This window comes from Bos indicus x Bos taurus, chromosome 24 (genome assembly GCF_003369695.1).
Source record: "Bos indicus x Bos taurus breed Angus x Brahman F1 hybrid chromosome 24, Bos_hybrid_MaternalHap_v2.0, whole genome shotgun sequence".
NCBI lineage: Eukaryota > Metazoa > Chordata > Mammalia > Artiodactyla > Bovidae > Bos > Bos indicus x Bos taurus.
The window spans coordinates 35,254,715-35,272,514 of record NC_040099.1 but is presented as its reverse complement, the minus strand read 5'-3'; the positions used below and the strand labels follow the sequence as shown (position 1 = coordinate 35,272,514).

Here is a 17,800-nt window from a genome sequence, read left to right as displayed (position 1 = left end):
TAATGAAAATAACCTGGCCTGTAGTAACAAAATAAAATGATTTTTATGGAGAAAAAGCATAACAGATTCATAAAGTGCACACAGAGCCAAAACAGGAAAAAGTTCTTGAACATTAGTTATACCCACAACTATATGCAGCGAGAGCTACATACACATGTACGAAGGCCACTGTGATGTGCACACGTGAACCACACATGGTAATACTGGCACTCTAACACACCCGACTTGGTACCAGGCAGACAGAACTCTCAACAGACTCTTCTAAGTAGCTCCAGTTTGAAAGCAATTCTGGAAATATTTGCACAAAAACAGTCATTTCTTTATAACTTAGACTACCAACACAGATTCAGAAATGACATGCAGAGAGGGGGATATACAACGGGAGAAAATTACTTCATAGTCATTTGAAAAAGAATCACAGTTCACATTAAACATCTAAACCCCTTGTTAAGTCAGCTTTGGAAACAGTCTACATGATAAAAGTGATTCTCACCGAGAAATACTGCTCCGCTTCCAGCTGATCCTGCAGCTCCCGCATCTGCCCTTCATTCCCTCTGTACTGTCTTCAGACGAAAGAGAAAGCAGTAAACAAATGCTCCTACTTTACTAGACTTTATATTATTCTTTGCTTCTTAAAGTTGCTAAAACAAAAAGGTTTACTAAATAACCTCTGTTTAAAACAAATCATACTTTGTTATTCAGTATTACTTAACTAGTTATATCCGGTTAGGACACACTGTCTGGTGCCATTTTGCTCCTTGTAAAATGATACTATGAAAAGTAGAGGGAACTATTTTCTACTGAAGTTCACTTTCAGGAGAATATTAACTGTGCATGAATCTAAATGCAAAAGTAAAATGATATTATTTTGGTAAATTTTTGTAGAGAACAGCTTTCTTAGGGTACATTTAAAATGTCTTATGCAGTAAGTAGACTATTAAAAACATGAACATATTAAATAAATGATAGGAAAAATTTAGTACTATATTTTATGGTTAATTAAGCACAAGGGTGGGGTGGAAATAAATACTCAGATATGGAATAAGAAGGGAGGCAATAACAACAGCTGACAACATAAAGAGAGATGTACATATACAGAATACATATATGTAAATATATATACCGCTCACAGAGAGAAAAGGACTCAAAAAGTCAAGATACACAATGCCACCCAACACATAGCTATTCAACAATGAACAATTCTGTCTGCAGCGGCTGGGTTTTCATATTAGATGGTAAAAGCTTTTTACTTTCCGCATATGGTTGATAGAAATTATTAGTTGAATGTTGAGTGCAAGTTACTGTGGGAGAAGAAAATTATAAAACACCTTATTTGGTGAAAACAGTGGCTCTAAAGGGGAAAAGAATTTCACCAACATAAAATCAACAAAATTGAGAGACAATTCTACACAAGAGTTACTGTGTTGTACATGAAGCTGGCAAGTGAATGTAACATAAATTTGGAGGAAATAAAATCCCATCACTTGGCTTAAGGCAACCCCATCTTTGACATTAAATCTCTGAAGCATGTCCTTACACAAATTCTGAAAGTCACAGTGACACCTTGCTGTGTCTCTATTTCAAATAAGCAGACACATCACATCTCAAGAATAGAGAAAAAGGACACTGCATTCTGAGATGAACCAAAGAAACAAACACACACAGGGTCATCATGTCTAATTCTAGTCTCTAAAGTAAAGAAAACTTGAATATTTTCTGTAAGGTACTAAATCCTTAATAAAAAGGTTATTCCTGATGTTTGTAATTCTAGTGTGATGACAGATAATTTTTGTGGATATGGAAATCATATAAAAAAACTGTTTTTCTACCATAAACAGACTTATTGTAAAGTCAATAGTCCTGATCATGTCTTTTTTACCCCCTTTAATAACTGCATTTTTTTTAAGTCTGCCTTTCCAAAGCCTGAGCTCCCTTGCAAACCTTTGCAAATAAATTCTTTTATTTTTCCTGAATGTTTTTTTCCTAAATCTTCATTTCACAAACTCTAAGTACATAATCTATACACATATAAAATATCAAACACATAAGCAAATGCTGAACACACACAAAAAAGAACTCAAGAATGTTATTTCTGAGACTTACTTTGTAAGCTGAGCTAATTCAAATTCCAATAATCTCTTTGCTTCCAATAAAGTATTTATTTCCTGTTTCATCTGCTTTTCTAAACCTTTTAAATTGTCTGCCTCAAATGCTTGAGTCTTCAATTCATTTTGTAACAAAAGTCGCTTGTTTGATTCCTGCTCCAGCTGCAGCGTTAGATTCTTAACCTATGAATGAGAAAAATTATTGGGATCGTAAATCTGTTTAATAATTTATTAGACATTATTTGAATGAATACTAATCAAACCTCAAGTATACTATTAACCTCAAGTACACTATTTCCTTATACAAACAGAAAATATCTGTATTCTAAAGAGTCTCCACTGTTTTATGCATTTATTACTGCAGAATTTAGTGTTAAATCAAATTAATTCCCAAATTTCAGATATGAAATCTTGGAGGGGAAAAAAAAAATCTGGTTTCTTTATACGGTACCTGTATGGAAATTCTGGAGGGGAAGGTGAGTATAAAAGTTACTTTTGGAGGGACATTCCTAAATGGTACTTATTAGTTCATTCAGAAATGTTTGTGCTCTAATCTACAGCCCTGCAAAGTTTACCCCCAAAATTGAACATATATTGAATTCAATTCAATAAATATTTATCAAGTACTTGTTGGGCCTAAGGACTAAAATGCTCCAAATTCTTACACTGGTTACAATTTCCTTCATGATCTGTTGTTACTTTTCCGGCGCTGTCCCTCGCCATTCTCTGAATCCAACCGTACTCCTCAGACCTTCCAGTGTGATACACTCTCCATAACTGCACAGTGCTTGCACAGGTTATTCTTCGTCTTCCCCTCTTCATTTATTCCTTCTTCAGCTCTTAAATGTCAAACCCTTAGTGACGTCTCCATTAACCTCCTGAACATGATTAGCCCTGATACTCCTAACTTGGTATGTCCTTTTTAAGTATGTTATGCTTGTCATGACAATGTTAATATCTGTCTTTCCCCTTGGATTGCAAGTTCCACGGAGGTCAAGCCCAGAACTATCTTATTCCGTACCTTATAGCTGTGAACACAGACATATGTAGGTAATTTTATTCAAATCTCCACCATGTTTAAATTATACTGACTTTTTCATCATAACAATGATTTTTTCCTTTATAAGATGAATGAAAGTCAGAATTGTTTTTCTTACTTCATCCTCCATCCTGTCTTTATTTTCAATCAAATGCTCCAGCTTCTGCTGAGATTGCTTCAGATCAACATCTAGCATAGAGCACTGCTTCTCAATCTGAACAACCCTATTTTCAGCCTTCTCTCGAGCGTCTCTCTCCTCCTTCAGCTTTTTTTCCATCTCTGTGAAAGAAAAAGTTACAAATATACATTTAACGAAAAAGACTACTTTAATACTTTCACTTTCATGGGCTGCATAAGACACCTAGGTGTCAAAAACCCCTACTGTTAACATCCTGGGATCTTTTAGAGCTATTCATTACTGACGTTCTAACATTATGAATTACTTGTATAGTGGGATATTTAAAGGAAGAGAGTCATAAAAATGTAACAAATACTTCCAAATCCAACACTTGCCCAAAGATATGAGAGACTATTTACTGCCATTTTCAGACCAGAAGGTGGAAGTACAGCTGGAAAACAAGTGGAGTGTATAAGGAGAAAAATGGAGGTAGTTCAGACAAAAGTAAAAAAAAAAAAGAATAAATAAGGTTTTGATTATTAATGTATACCTAGCACTGTTTCGTAAAAGTTTCAAGAGGCTTAAGGCTGTGATATAAACAATTTTTACAATGCATATAAAAGATTCCATGATAGTGTAATACTTAATTACTATCAGAAGATACCAGTCTATAGTGAGGTTCCTTTCTTGATTAACATCAAAGAACTAAGGTTCTAGAGGTTAATTTACTAGGGTCCTGAAACTCTTGAGTTGCACCATCAGGATTCAAATTTAATATGTCTGCTATCTCACTTTCAGGCTGTCTTGTCTAGGTGACAAAATAGAAACCACCAGAATGGGGTTTTTTGAATAACTCCCAGATTTCCAGCTTGGATGTTGAATGTCACTATCATCCATAGCCATGATATTTCCCACTTATTAAAAGCTTTCTGTGTACAGGCACTTTAGTGCATTTTCCCCATCTAATTTTTTGAAAGAGTCATAAGAGAAGCTAAAAGGCAAAGTAGATTTGTCTGATTACAAGCCTGGGCTCATAAAAACAAGATAATCATTAACCAATACAGTAAGAATAGCGGGAAGAGCAGGTTTGACAGATAAGATCACAAGTTTATCTCTTGAATAAACTGAATTTAAGGTGCCAGGTGACACTTCAGCTTACAATAGGTTAAGAAGTGAGTAGAAGGTGAAGAAAAGGAAGACATCTTTTTAGAAATCTGGCTATAAAGGGGCGGAATAAAATAGTGGCAATTAGGAAGGACCACAGGTTGCTGCAATGGTTTGTCCTTTTTTTTTTTAAACAGATGAGAAAGATTTGTACATGTTAACAACAGGAAGGGATTCAGTGGAGGAAAAAGGTTGAGAATAAAGGAAAGAAAAAGTAATTAAGGTGAGATAAGAGACTGGATCTGAGTATAGGTAAAGGATCACGCTCTGCTAAGATGAGAAAGATGATAATGAAGATGGTAAAGGAGCAGGACAGCTTGACCAAATCAGAGAATTAGATTCTGAGGAGTTCAAGTCTGTGACTTCACAGTTTCTTTTTGAAATAGGAGAATGTTCACCTAAAAGCGAAGTGATAAAGACATGGCATAGGAAGCTAGAGAAGAAAAATTTAGGGGAAGGAGTTGATGAGTGACATATATAAAAACAACAGCTCACTTGAGGCTGAGGACAATGCACTGAGAAAACACCCATCTAAAGAACTAGCTGAAGCAATGAAAAGCAGCTGGCTGGTCTGATTGAGGGTTGCATTTAGAGGCATAATTCAGTGGAAATACAAAGAAATAACAGAGTTGAAGGTACAAAGCAAGAAAGGTGAATCAACAGACAATGAGTTTCAGAATGCATCTCAAAGAAAACAAAGGAAGGGGCTGAAAAACTGGGAGAAATGAGAATACACTGACTTTTTCAGGGAGAGGAGGGTAGTTAGGGAACAGAGCATGGTGGAGTAAGGGAACCAGCAGGTGAAACTTATTTTAAGAAAAGGAAGGTTCAAAAATGAAAAAAAGGAAGGCTCCCCTTTCCCAGATCATCACTTATAATGTTCAAGAGTTTAAACTACTACACAATGAAATTTGATCAAAATCAAAAATTTTTATTGTAATTATTTAAAAACTAAGCACATAGAAAATATTAAAATTGACACTTACCACACATTGCAACAGACTTTGCCTCTTCAATAGATTGATGTTTGTCAGTTAAACGAGCTTTGGTTACTTTATGTTCATTTACCTCTTGTTCTAATCGTTGCTGTAATGATTTAAGCTTGTAGTTTAAATCTATTTCTAAGTTATTCTTTTCCTGTAAAATGAGAATGGGAGTCAAGTACTACGCTGTGCAAAAAGCAAATCGTTAAATCTTACATTAATTTTATCTCTTAAGAGATAATATATGAATCACATTGGCTTGAAATATTACACTACATGTACTTAAATACTTTTACTCAGAACATAATTTTATGTTTATATTTCTTGTGCACTTCACACTATCTATAATATCTTTGAAAATCACAATAAGCACATATAACTAAAAACAAAATATCACCTGTGTCCTCCACCCTCCCTTCCCATGCGAATCATTAGCCATGGCTGATGGCAAGGCAGATTCTATTATATTCAGGAGGGTTCACTGAGAATATCAGAAAAGAACAGGACAATTCTTCAGGTCATTTAAAATTTTTTGCTACCATTTAAAAAACTAATCTCTATTTACATTTGCATTTACACCTAGGTTTATCTTGCTCTGACAACTAAATCAACATGTATTCCATTCCTATTTGGGTGCTTCTGCTCTTCTTCTTTCATCCTTTTTCCAAATTAAATCCAAACTTAGACATCAAAAAACTATTCTGAATGTCACAAAACATGTCCAAAGGACAAGGTAAGTGGTAGATTTTCTGATCATTTACCTGAGGATCTAGTAAACCTACAACATTTCAGGGAGGTATGCTAAATCTGCATATTACCTATTTAATCCTTTTCTTAGCAAGGTAGGGACAGAGGATAAAATTCCACAGGTAAAGGCCAATACTTTGTACACTCTTTACTCTATTGCTAACTCTTACCAACAAAATGGAAAGAGCACACACAGTACTATATACTAATCCTTTGTTCTCCTTCTTCATAATCGGTAACGTTCAATATTTTCATCTTTCCCATGTATAAAAAATGGGGGGAAATTCTATATGGAGAGGTATCTCCAAACCAACGCAATTTGTGATGATCAGATATCTAATACCCTTCGAGGATAAAAACAAGTAAGTAACACTCTAAAAAGCTCAAAATAAGACCCACATACATCACACACCAACCAACCATAAAAATTTTCAGAAATGTAAACATATAAAGATTAGGAACGAATGGTCTCTTAGAAAATCACCTTATAATATCTGGTAATCAGTAACACTATCTCATAATTGGTATACATTAAATCATTTACCTTTTCTGAATGATTAAGCATGTCTTGAGCCTCTTTTCTTTCTCCTTCCACTCTTTCAAGATTATGTTTGAGATGCTTCACCTCCTCTTGTAAAGATGTAATTCGAGCTGTCAAGTGAGAAAAAAGTTCAAATCACAGTCACTGAGAGAGAAAGCCTTTTTTCCCCCAGCATGATCATTAAGATTAAAAAAATGCTTTAAATCTCCAAGTACTAAATTTATTTATTACTTGCATTTTGGAATAGCTACAACAGTACTGAAAAAGAACAATGAAACTGAAGAACCCAAACTTGCAATTTCAAAACTTACTATAAAGTTACAGTGACCCAAACAGTATGTTACTGGCTGGTTCTTTACCACTAGTGCCATTTGGGAAGCCCTCAAGTTAGTCAAAGACCTAAATATAAATGCTAAAACTATACAACTTACAGAAAACACAGGAGTAAATCTTCATGATCCTGAATTTGGCAATGTATTATGAGATATGACACCAAAAGCGTAAGCAACATATTTTAAACTGGACTTCATAAAAATTAACTTTTGTACATCAAAGGACATTATTAAGAAAAATGAAATGACAAACTACAAAAGAGGTGTAAATATTAGCAAATCATATACCTGATAAGGACTTACCTGGACTCTTTAAAAGTCAACAACAAAAAGACAAAAAAATAAATGCACAAAGGACATGCACAGACATCTTTCCAAAAAGAATATACAAATAGCCAATGAGCACATGAAAAGATTGCTCAACTAATTACTCACTAGGAAAATTAAAGTTAAAACCACAATGAGACAATGCTGGAGGAAACTTAAAATGATGAACAATGCTGGTGGAAATATAAAATGAGATGTGGCTGTTATGGAAAATAGTCTGGAAGTGCCTCAAAATCAAACCTAGCATTACCACGTGACCCAGCAATTCTACTCCTAGGTATCCAAAAGATTTGAAAGCCAAGTATTTCAATAAATACTTGTACCTGAATTTCACAACAGTGCTATTCATAACAGTCAACAGGTGAAACAAGTCAAAACTCAAATGTCCATCAACAGATGAAGAGCTAAACGAAATATGGAATATATATATATACATACTACAGGATATTACCCAGCCATAAATGAATGAAGTACTGATACAAGGTACAACATCAACCAATCTTAAAAATATGCTAAATGAAAGAAGCCTGAACTAAAGGTCACAAATTATATGAGGTCATTTATATGAAATATCCACACCAGGTAAATTCAGAAATACAGAACAGATGAGTGGTTGCTAGGGGCATACAAGGGAAGGACAGATGAATGGGCACAAAGTTTTCCTCTGGGTTAATGGAAATGTTTTGGAACTAGACTATGAATGTACTGAATGCCACTGAATTGTACTCTCTCAAATGGTTAACTTTAGATTATATGAATTTCACCTCAATAAAAAAAAATATACGAAAGCAGTTAGAAATACAAGGGGGCAATGAAAAAAAACTACAGTCATAGTGATTATCTTTCAAACATGTTTCAAAATTTGGCAAATCAAAGAGACAAAAAATAAATGGAATCTTAAAAATCTGGTTAGATTAGAGAACTGATCTACTATTTCCAAAAGTCAAATCCAAAAACATACCAAGAAAAATGGTTACACGATTTCCAAATGCCTGTGTAACAGTTAAAAACAAAAGTACATTACACTATGATATATGACATGAAGCTAAGCATGTTTTTTTTTTTCCATTTTTAAAGGGTTGTAAGCAGTAAAAAAAGAAAAACATGTAACAGTGGTCATACGTGGCCCACAAAACTTAAAGAATATAATGTCCAATTATGTTTGGGAAGTCATTTCCCACACACATGAAGAAGCTTCTGCTCATCAATGTACATGGAGAGCATTCAACTAGCAAATAACCATCACTTTACCACAAGACCAGCCTCCCAAACTGTAAGATCTATACTGAGGGATCTAAAATGTCTTAAAAACCATAAAAAGTTAATGTAAAAATTTTATGTGTGCATGTGTGTGTGTGTTTTACCACAACGTACTTTTTATATGTATGTTGAGGCTCATATAAATTCTGCACATTTTTTAATGTGTATGAGCTTTGATTCACATGTAAATCAAAAAATAAACCTTCAAGGAAGCATTGAAAAATGATACACATTAATGATAAGTCATGCTATGAATCTTCCTTAACTTCACCAATATCTATACAGTCAGTTAAAACCACTGTTGATAAACACATAATGATGGTCTCTTCCTTAAAGCAAGCACTTCAAAGCTCAGTAGTATCTGGAAAATCACTAACTCAAAGAATTTTCGAATTGCAAGAATTTATAGGAGTCACCCAATCTCCTTGGTTTACAGATAAAGAAGGCAGACGAAGTGACATGCACACAGCTAATAAGCTGTATGTAAGAAGGCCTAGAGAAGCAATTTAAGGATGTGGCATATGAGGCTTTTCTAATACATATAATGAGGATACTTTCTTGGTTGTATTCAGATCTATTTTAAGCCTAGTCCCTGAGAAATAAGATTGTGCAACACTCCTCAGCTGAGAACCAATGGGAGACCCTAATTTCTGTTTCCAAAGTCCAAAAACTGACCCTGACCTCTCTCCACAGAATCAGAGCTAATCATCAAGTCCCAGGAGACTCCAAACTATGTTCCCATCCTGTGACTTAGGTTAAAAGGCACTACCCCACCCCCTACTTTTCCCTGAAAGATCTGGCAACTTCCATGCATGTCTGTTTTGATTAGGTAGTATGGATGCTATCGCTTACACAAATAGAAAATAGGGGGAAAAAGAAAGTGAGAAATGGTTAAAGCCAGGCATCCTGTTGAAAACAAACTGATTTTATTACTGTGACGAAAGTATTTCTTTATTCGCTGTTAGTTATATTCCATCTTTTTCCTTTTTGACTTAGAAAGACTGCTGATATCTCTGGTTCTAACCTTTCCAAATACTGAACTTTTTATTTGCAGTGGGATTCTCTTCCTGCTGTTTAGTTTCTGTTTCTACCAACAATGCATGAAGAATCCCGGGTTTTAATAGTAATAATCCTCTCTACCTGGATTAGTTCCATTTTGAGTAAGACTTCTATGAATTGGACATTTTTAAAAATTAAGGTTTCAGTAATCTGCCTGTAAGACTGGAAGTAACCACATTACCTCCATCAAAAGGGTACCTGAGAGAGGGAAGAAATTACAATTTGATACAAATTCTCCTGAAAGAGAAAGAATGCTAACCATTTCCAGTATTACCAAGGTCATTTTCTTTTTTTTATTGATGTATACTTGATGTACAATATTATATCAGTTACACGTGTACTATACAGGACAATATGATCAAAAATATTTTACCTTACAGTTAAAAATTACTAAGACACAAAAGGACAAATACTGAGGTACCACTTCTATGAGGCAGTCAAATTCACTGAGACATAAGTAGAAGGGTGGTTACCAGGGGCTGTTGGGGGAGTGGGAAACGGGCAGTTACTGAGTACAACCTTTTAGTTAGGGAAGATAAAAAAGTTCTGGAGATGGACAGTAGTGATGGTTACACAACACATGAATGTACTTTATGCCACTGAATTACACAACTAAAAATAGTCAAAACAGTAAGTTTTAATGTCTGTTTTACCACAATAAGAAAAAATATTACCTTGTAGGTCTCCAATCTTCTCAGAATCATGACCTCTGTCTCTTCGTTCAGCTTCTAATACAGCCTGTAGTTGGTAATAATCTTTGTCCATTTGTGACTTGGAATTCTCTAAAATTCTATTTCTCTCCTGCAGTTCTCTGTTTAGGGACTCTAGCTGAGTGATGGATTTGCTCATCTCTGTGTGACTCTTCCTTAATCTAACCGCTGTGTCTGATTCTGTCCTAAGTAAGTCATTGGCTTCTTCTAGCTAATTTAAAAAGAAAGCAAGAAAATTGTTTGTTTGTTTTTTTTAACCAAAACGCAAATTTATTTTAATTTAAATTTAAAATCTCATTCCAAAAACTTACCTGCTTTTGTAATTGTGCCAGCTTCTCATTAGCAAGCTGTGAATTCTGGCTGACTTTCTTTAAGTCTTCCAACTGATCCTTTAATGTAGAAACTAGAAAATGAAGGAATAACATGTAAGTTTTCATTGAGGAAATATACAAAACCCTTTTAAAAAAAAAAAGGAAACTTGGTCTTAGGCCATAGAAGTCAGTTATATTAGCTCTAAATTTCATCTTGGAATTACTTACATTTTAAATTTATTTAAAAGTAGAGTACTATTTTATAATACACAATGCAAAAACAGATTTGTATCCACTGTTACATTTCAAATTCTTCTATCCTTTTGATAAAGGTTAACCTATTAGTGAAATGACATAGCTATTATTTCTTTTTTACTGTATTCTTTTTTGAGGGGGCCATGCTGCATGGCATGTGGAATTTCAGTTCCCCAACCAGGGATTGAACCCACCCTTGCCTTGGAAGCACAGTCTTAATCACTGGACCACTACAGGGGAGTCCTGATACAAAGCTAATTTTAATGTTCTCTGTTTTTGAAAGTACAAATCTTTGCTTACTTCAATTACTTTCAAAATGATTCAAAATTTAAAAGGTACCAAATGGTATACAGTACAGACATGAGTCTTTCTCCCAGCACACTGTTTTCCAGCCCTTCAGGCTCTCCTCCTCAGCAACTACTATTACTAACTTCTTGCACATCCTTCCTCAGATAGTCTGTGTATCCATACCTGAATATATGAGAGCACAAATGTGTGTTTTCACATGCATATCTATATATATATACACACACACATATATACATACATATATATGCACTTAAGCATATGTAAATATGCCATTTTCTTTTAAACAATTAGTATTTTTTTTAAGATACATTTTAGAGATTCTTAGTTTATAAAGAAATGCTTTATTCTTATAAAATACATAGTACTCTACCATATACACTAAAGTTTATTATATCATGGATTACATTTACATTGCTCATAATTTTTGCAATTTAAACAACTCTAAAATTAATAACTTTGTTTATGTATCAGTATGCATTTGCACAAGTGTATGTGACATAAATTACTAGAAGTGAAATAACTGGATCAAAGGATGTAGAAAACTATTTTAAATTTGTATCACTAATATCAAGACACATAAAATTCTAGTTTGGTAGTTCTCAAACGTGGCTACTTGTTAGAAGTGCTGAGAGAGCTTATTAAATACACCAATGCCCAGTCTACATGTCTAGGTGAATTAAATTAGAACTTCTGGAGTTTAGGTATTAATATTCTTTAAAGTTTCCCAAGAGATTCCAATACACACAAAAGGGTAAAAATCACTACCCTAGCTATAACATTCTACTGTCTTTAAATATGTTATAAATTTATTTTGGGCATTGGGTATTAGCTCATGAGGGGGCTTAGGACTGAGTCTTCAAAACTATATCACAGGCACTAAATTTAAGACAACCTGAAGATAAAGACCTCAAGACAATGTTAGAAATTTCAGTGTTTTTCAAAGGAAAAGCAACAATTTACCTTCATTTTCTACATTCCTCCTCTTCTCATTTTCCTGTTCTGCTTTTCTTTGGTATTCATTAATTCTGTGCTGTAGCAACATTTTCTCCTTCTCAATCTGAGATACTGTAGATTCTAGATTTCTTCTTTGATTCCCCTGAAATTATGAGAAAAGTTAACCAGTACAATTAATACTCATCATTTCTTCAAGGGAATACTCAGTTCTTTTTTAAAAAGTACACAATTAAATAAGATAGATATTTTGGCTTCAAAATCACACAGTATTTCCTAATAACAATATCTACAGTAGAATTAGCTTGCCTTAGAAGAAAACAGCAATTTTAACTAGATATATAAAATTTACAGAGATTAAAAAAAAAATCCATGAACATAAAAACAACCCTATTAATTGTGTCAGATTGAAGGTCATTGTATCAGTTTAACGTGAACACAAATAATACCAATATTTTGGCTTATTTACAATCCTAAATTTAAGAAATGAAATACACAAGGGATCAGATAACAACTGATATTATTATTTGATAATTAAATGGTAAAAAACTCAAATTATACCAAAGGTTTTTGTTTGTGGTTTAACTTCACCAGTCCCTATATGAGGTCTCCCTTAATTTCTTTTCCAGTCTCTTTATCTTTCCTAAGATGTGCTATGTACGCATGTACCTACTTAATGTATAATAGAAAGTAATGAAAAAGATACTTTAGAAAATGAAACTTAGGGGAGAGGAGAGGTAAAGAAAAAAAAATACTCCAAACTCTACAACTTAAGAAAAAAAAAACTTATCTTCTGCTTCTGCATTACCACTATCAGCATATCTTGCATTTAATGCTATATTTTTATCTTTAAGACTCCACATTGGACAAACCTTTTACAGGATGTGTTTTTCTGGGCTTTCCCATCTATAAGTGAAACCCATCTTTTAAGTAAGATGCTGCCAGAGAGATACAGTAAAATTTGACAGAGACCATCCAAAATCCTTTCAATTATAAGATTTAACATTTTATCTTTTCATTTTGAAAATCTGAAATGATTCTACGTTTCAGAAGTTCCACAGACAGTAAGTACATGTACCCTTCCACTCAGTTTCCCCTAAGAATACATTATATTTAACAATGGCACAATAACCAAATCAGGAAACTGATACTGATATACATCATGTGTAGTTTGATGTCATTTTATCTCATGTGCAGATTCACAGAACTACCACCACAACCAAGATACAGAACTGCTTCATCAGCACAGTGATCTCCCTCCAGTCACTACTTATAGCCACATGCACCCTGCACTTCTCCCACCATCGACATCCCTGGCAACCAGTAACAGGAGGTCTTCCATCTGCATAATTCTGTCATTTTTAAAATGTTATCTTAATGGAATCATACAGTAGGGATCTTTTGAGATTAGCTTTTTACATTCAACAAGTATCTCTGCGATCCATCCAAGTTATTGTGTATAACAATGGTTCGTTTTCCCAGTCTACAGCTTATCATGTCATCCTCTTATCAGAGTCTTTCACAGAGCAAGCAGTTAGTTTTGACAAAGTCCAACTTATTGAATTGTCTTCCTTATATGGATCACGTTTGTGGTGTAATGTGTAACTCTTCACCAAGCTGTTAAGTCCCAAGGATTTTCCCCTATATTTTTTCCCTAGAAGTTTTATATTTTTTATGTTCCTCTTTAAATCTATGTCTGTTTTAAGTTAATATTTGCCTAAGATGTAAGACTTCGGTTGAGGTTCATATCTTGGCCTATGAATACCTCATTACCCCAGTACCATTTGCTAAAAAGTCTATCCTTTCTCCACTGAATTGTTTCTGCACCTTCGTCAAAAATGAGTTGGCCATAATTGAGGGTAACTGATCCACAGTTTCTTTGCAGTACTGTCTTTACTTGCTTTTGGTATCTTGGTCATTCTAGCCCCATAAAATCCACTGGGGAATGTTCTTTCGTTTACATTTTCTAGAAGAGAGTATAGAATCGGTGTTACGTCTTCTTAAAACACTTGGTAGCTTCCTCTAGTAAAACCATCTGGTCCTCAAGATTACCTTTGGAGGAGCTTTTAAATTATGAATTCCCCCTAATAGTTATATAGGGATATTCATATAATGTATTTCACATTGTGTGAGTTGTGGTAGCCTGTATTTTTGGAGGAATTCGTCCATTTCACCTAAATTTCACACTTCAGTGTTTAGAACTGTATTATTTCCTTAAGAATTTTTTTAATATATCCGTAAGAGTCTGTAGGAATATGCCCTGCCTCATTCCTGATACAGATTATTTGTGTCATCCTTCCTTTGACAATCTTGCTAGAGGTTTGTCAATTTTTTGATCTTTCCAAACAGCTGGGTTTTATCATTGACTTTGTTTTCCTGTTTCCAATTCCACTGATTTCTGCTCCTTATTTTTCCTTCCTTCTCTTTGCTTTCAGTTTATTTTGCTCTTCTTTTTCTAGGTTCCTGAGGTAGGAGCTTAGATGACTGATTTGAGACAGTTCATCTTTTCTTTTTTTTCTTAATATTTTATTGAAGTATGGTTGACTTACGTTTCAGGTGCACAGCAAGATGATTCAGTTATACATGTACACGTGTATTATTTTTGAAGTCACTTTCCATTATAGGTTATTACAAGATATTGACTATAGTTCCCTTGGCTATACAGTCATCTTTTCGAATGTAAATGTTTCAATGCACACATTTCTCTTAGAGCACTATGTTAGCTGCATCCCACAAATTTTGATGTTTATCTTCATTTTCATTGCTGAAATATTTTGAAGAGGAGGAAGACCCATAACTTTATGACATATAATTAACATTGTAATATATTTTTTCATTTCGAGACTCTCTTCAGTTTACCTATGCATTATTTAGAACTGTTTTGTTTAGTTTCCATGTGTTTGTAGAGCTGTCTGATACTTTTCTGCTATTCATTCTAGCTTGGCAACATTTTGGTCAGAGAACACTCTGTTTATGACTTTAATTCTTCGATATCTGTAGAAGTTTGCTTGGTATATGGTCTATCTTGGTACATATGCCTTGAGTACTTGAAAAGAATGTGTCCTTTGCTCTTGTTAGGCTGAGGGTTCTACCAATATTGAATAGATCCCATTGGCTGATGTGGCTGAGTTCGATACATTTGCTGATTCTCTGTCTAGAGAGTGGTATTTAAAAAGTCTTCAACAGTATCACAGATTTATCTATTCTCCTTTCAGTTTTATCAGCTTTTGCTTCACATATTTGGTAGCTCTTCTGTTTGGTGAATACAAATTTAGGAATGCTATATCTTCTCAGAGGACTGACATTTTTTGTCATTCTGCAATGTCCCTCCACCAGTGATAATTTTATTTGCCCTGAAGTCTACTTTATCTGATTTCAATACTGCCACCGCTGCCTTCTTTTTGCTAATGCTTACAAGAAGTATTTTTCCATCTTCTTACCTTAAAGTTGTCTATATTGTTACATTATAACAGTTTCTGGTAGACAGCATATGGGTAGGTCCCATCACTTCATGGGAAATAGATGGGGAAACAGTGGAAACAATGTCAGACTTTATTTTGGGGGGCTCCAAAATCACTGCAGATGGTGACTGCAGCCATGAAATTAAAAGACGCTTACTCCTTGGAAGGAAAGTTATGACCAACCTAGATAGCATATTCAAAAGCAGAGACGTTACTTTGCCAACAAAGGTCCGTCTAGTCCAGGCTATGGTTTTTCCTGTGGTCATGTATGGATGTGAGAGTTGGACTGTGAAGAAGGCTGAGCGCTGAAGAATTGATGCTTTTGAACTGTGGTGTTGGAGAAGACTCTTGAGAGTCCCTTGGACTGCAAGGAGATCCAACCAGTCCATTCTGAAGGAGATCAGCCCTGGGATTTCTTTGGAGGGAATGATGCTGAAGCTGAAACTCCAGTACTTTGGCCACCTCATGCGAAGAGTTGACTCATTGGAAAAGACTCTGATGCTGGGAGGGATTGGGGGCAGGAGAAGAAGGGGATGACAGAGGATGAGATGGCTGGATGGCATCAATGACTCGATGGACTTGAGTCTGAGTGAACTCTTGGAGTTGGTGATGGACAGGGAGGCCTGGCGTGCTGTGATTCATGGGGTCGCAAAGAGTCGGACACGACTGAGCGACTGAACTGATATGGGTAGGTAATTTAAAAAAATTTTCTCTGACAATGTTTTAATTGCTGCTGAATTTAATTTACATTTAATATAATTACTGATATATTAAAGGCTCCCATTTTGTTTCTATTGTGTTCTGTTTTTTTCTTGTCTTTCTGTAGGTTACCTGAAAATTTTTTTAGAATTCCACTTGCTTTATCTAGTGTTTTTAAGTGTCTCTCTCTATAATTCTTATCAGTGGCTGCTCTAGGTATTACATTATATTACTAGTATTGGATTATGACCAGTTTGATTAAAGTGTAACATGTTAGCTCTCCTGATACCTATTTATAATTGTCTAAAAATTTCTTCTACACATATGGAGAACCACATGGGACAACGCTGAAATTTCCACTTCAACTGTTCATCCATAGTTTTACTCTCCATTGTTGTTTCTTCTTTCCTGGTATTTCAAGATTTCTTAATCACTTCCTTTCTATTTAGAGAATTTCCTTTAGCAATTATTTTAGGGATGGTGTGCTGGTGACAATTTCTCTTGGTTTTTCTTCATCTGAGAACACTGTGGTTCTCATCTAGGATGTTTTCACTGGATGCAGAATTCTCAGTCAACAGCTCTTTTTTTTTTCCAGCCCTCAAAAAAAGCAGTAGCATTTCCTTTGTTCTCCATGGTTTCTGATAAGAAATCCTGTCATTTGCATTGTTCTTCCCCTTTAGGGAAATGGCATTTGCTGCATTTAAGATTTCTTCTTTGATGTTAGTTTTCATAAATCTATTGTCTGTCTTAGTGTGGATATCTTTGGGTTTATCCTTTTTGTAGTTCACTCAGTTTCTTGTAGGCATTTATCTTTTGTTTACAGGTTCACGTCTTTCTCCACACTTGTGGAATTTTCAGCCATCATTGCTTCCGGCCCTCTTTGCTCTTTTTAGCAATTCCGAAAACACAATATAACAACCTTTCTGCTATAGCCCCAGCGGTCACTGAGGCTCTGTCACTTTTTCTGTCATTCAGAGTAGGTAATTTCTATCCATCTTCAAGTTACCAGACTCTTTTCCTTGTTACCCTTCACTGAGCTGCTGAGCCCATCCCCTGAGATTTTTATTTCAGGTATTTTTAACTTTTTGTTGGTTCTACTTTACATCTTTTATGTCTTTGTGAACACTTTCTAATTTATATTTTTCATCTGTTTCAGGTGTATTTGTAGTTGCTCACTGAAACATGATGATTCTTTCAAATCTGTGTCAGGTAATTTAAACATCTGTGTTATCTCACTGTTGGCATCTGTTATTGTCTTTTCTCATTCCATTTGAGAAATTCCTAGTTCTGGCTATTATGAGTGATTTTCTAATGAAATCTGGACATCCTGGGTATTACCTTACAATATGGGGAATTTTAAAAGGTTTTCTGTTTTAGCAGGCCTCTCCTGTCACTGTTCTGGTGGGATGATGGAAGTGCTGCCTCATTT

The 17,800-nt window shown here is 34.7% G+C and overlaps 1 protein-coding gene across 3 annotated transcripts in view; it reads right to left on the bottom strand.

Annotated features, from left to right (window-relative positions):
* ROCK1 (Rho associated coiled-coil containing protein kinase 1) overlaps nt 1-17,800 on the bottom strand; it is a 124,790-nt gene that overhangs the window by 21,216 nt on the left and 85,774 nt on the right. For all 3 annotated transcript variants that reach the window (XM_027526263.1, XM_027526264.1, XM_027526265.1), the window contains 8 exons: nt 12,221-12,356; nt 10,697-10,788; nt 10,350-10,596; nt 6,701-6,807; nt 5,413-5,563; nt 3,263-3,423; nt 2,104-2,288; nt 494-563 (listed from right to left, as the gene is read on the bottom strand). In XM_027526263.1, coding sequence (XP_027382064.1) covers nt 494-563; nt 2,104-2,288; nt 3,263-3,423; nt 5,413-5,563; nt 6,701-6,807; nt 10,350-10,596; nt 10,697-10,788; nt 12,221-12,356 — 1,149 coding nt within the window. The remainder of the gene's footprint in view (nt 1-493; nt 564-2,103; nt 2,289-3,262; nt 3,424-5,412; nt 5,564-6,700; nt 6,808-10,349; nt 10,597-10,696; nt 10,789-12,220; nt 12,357-17,800) is intronic.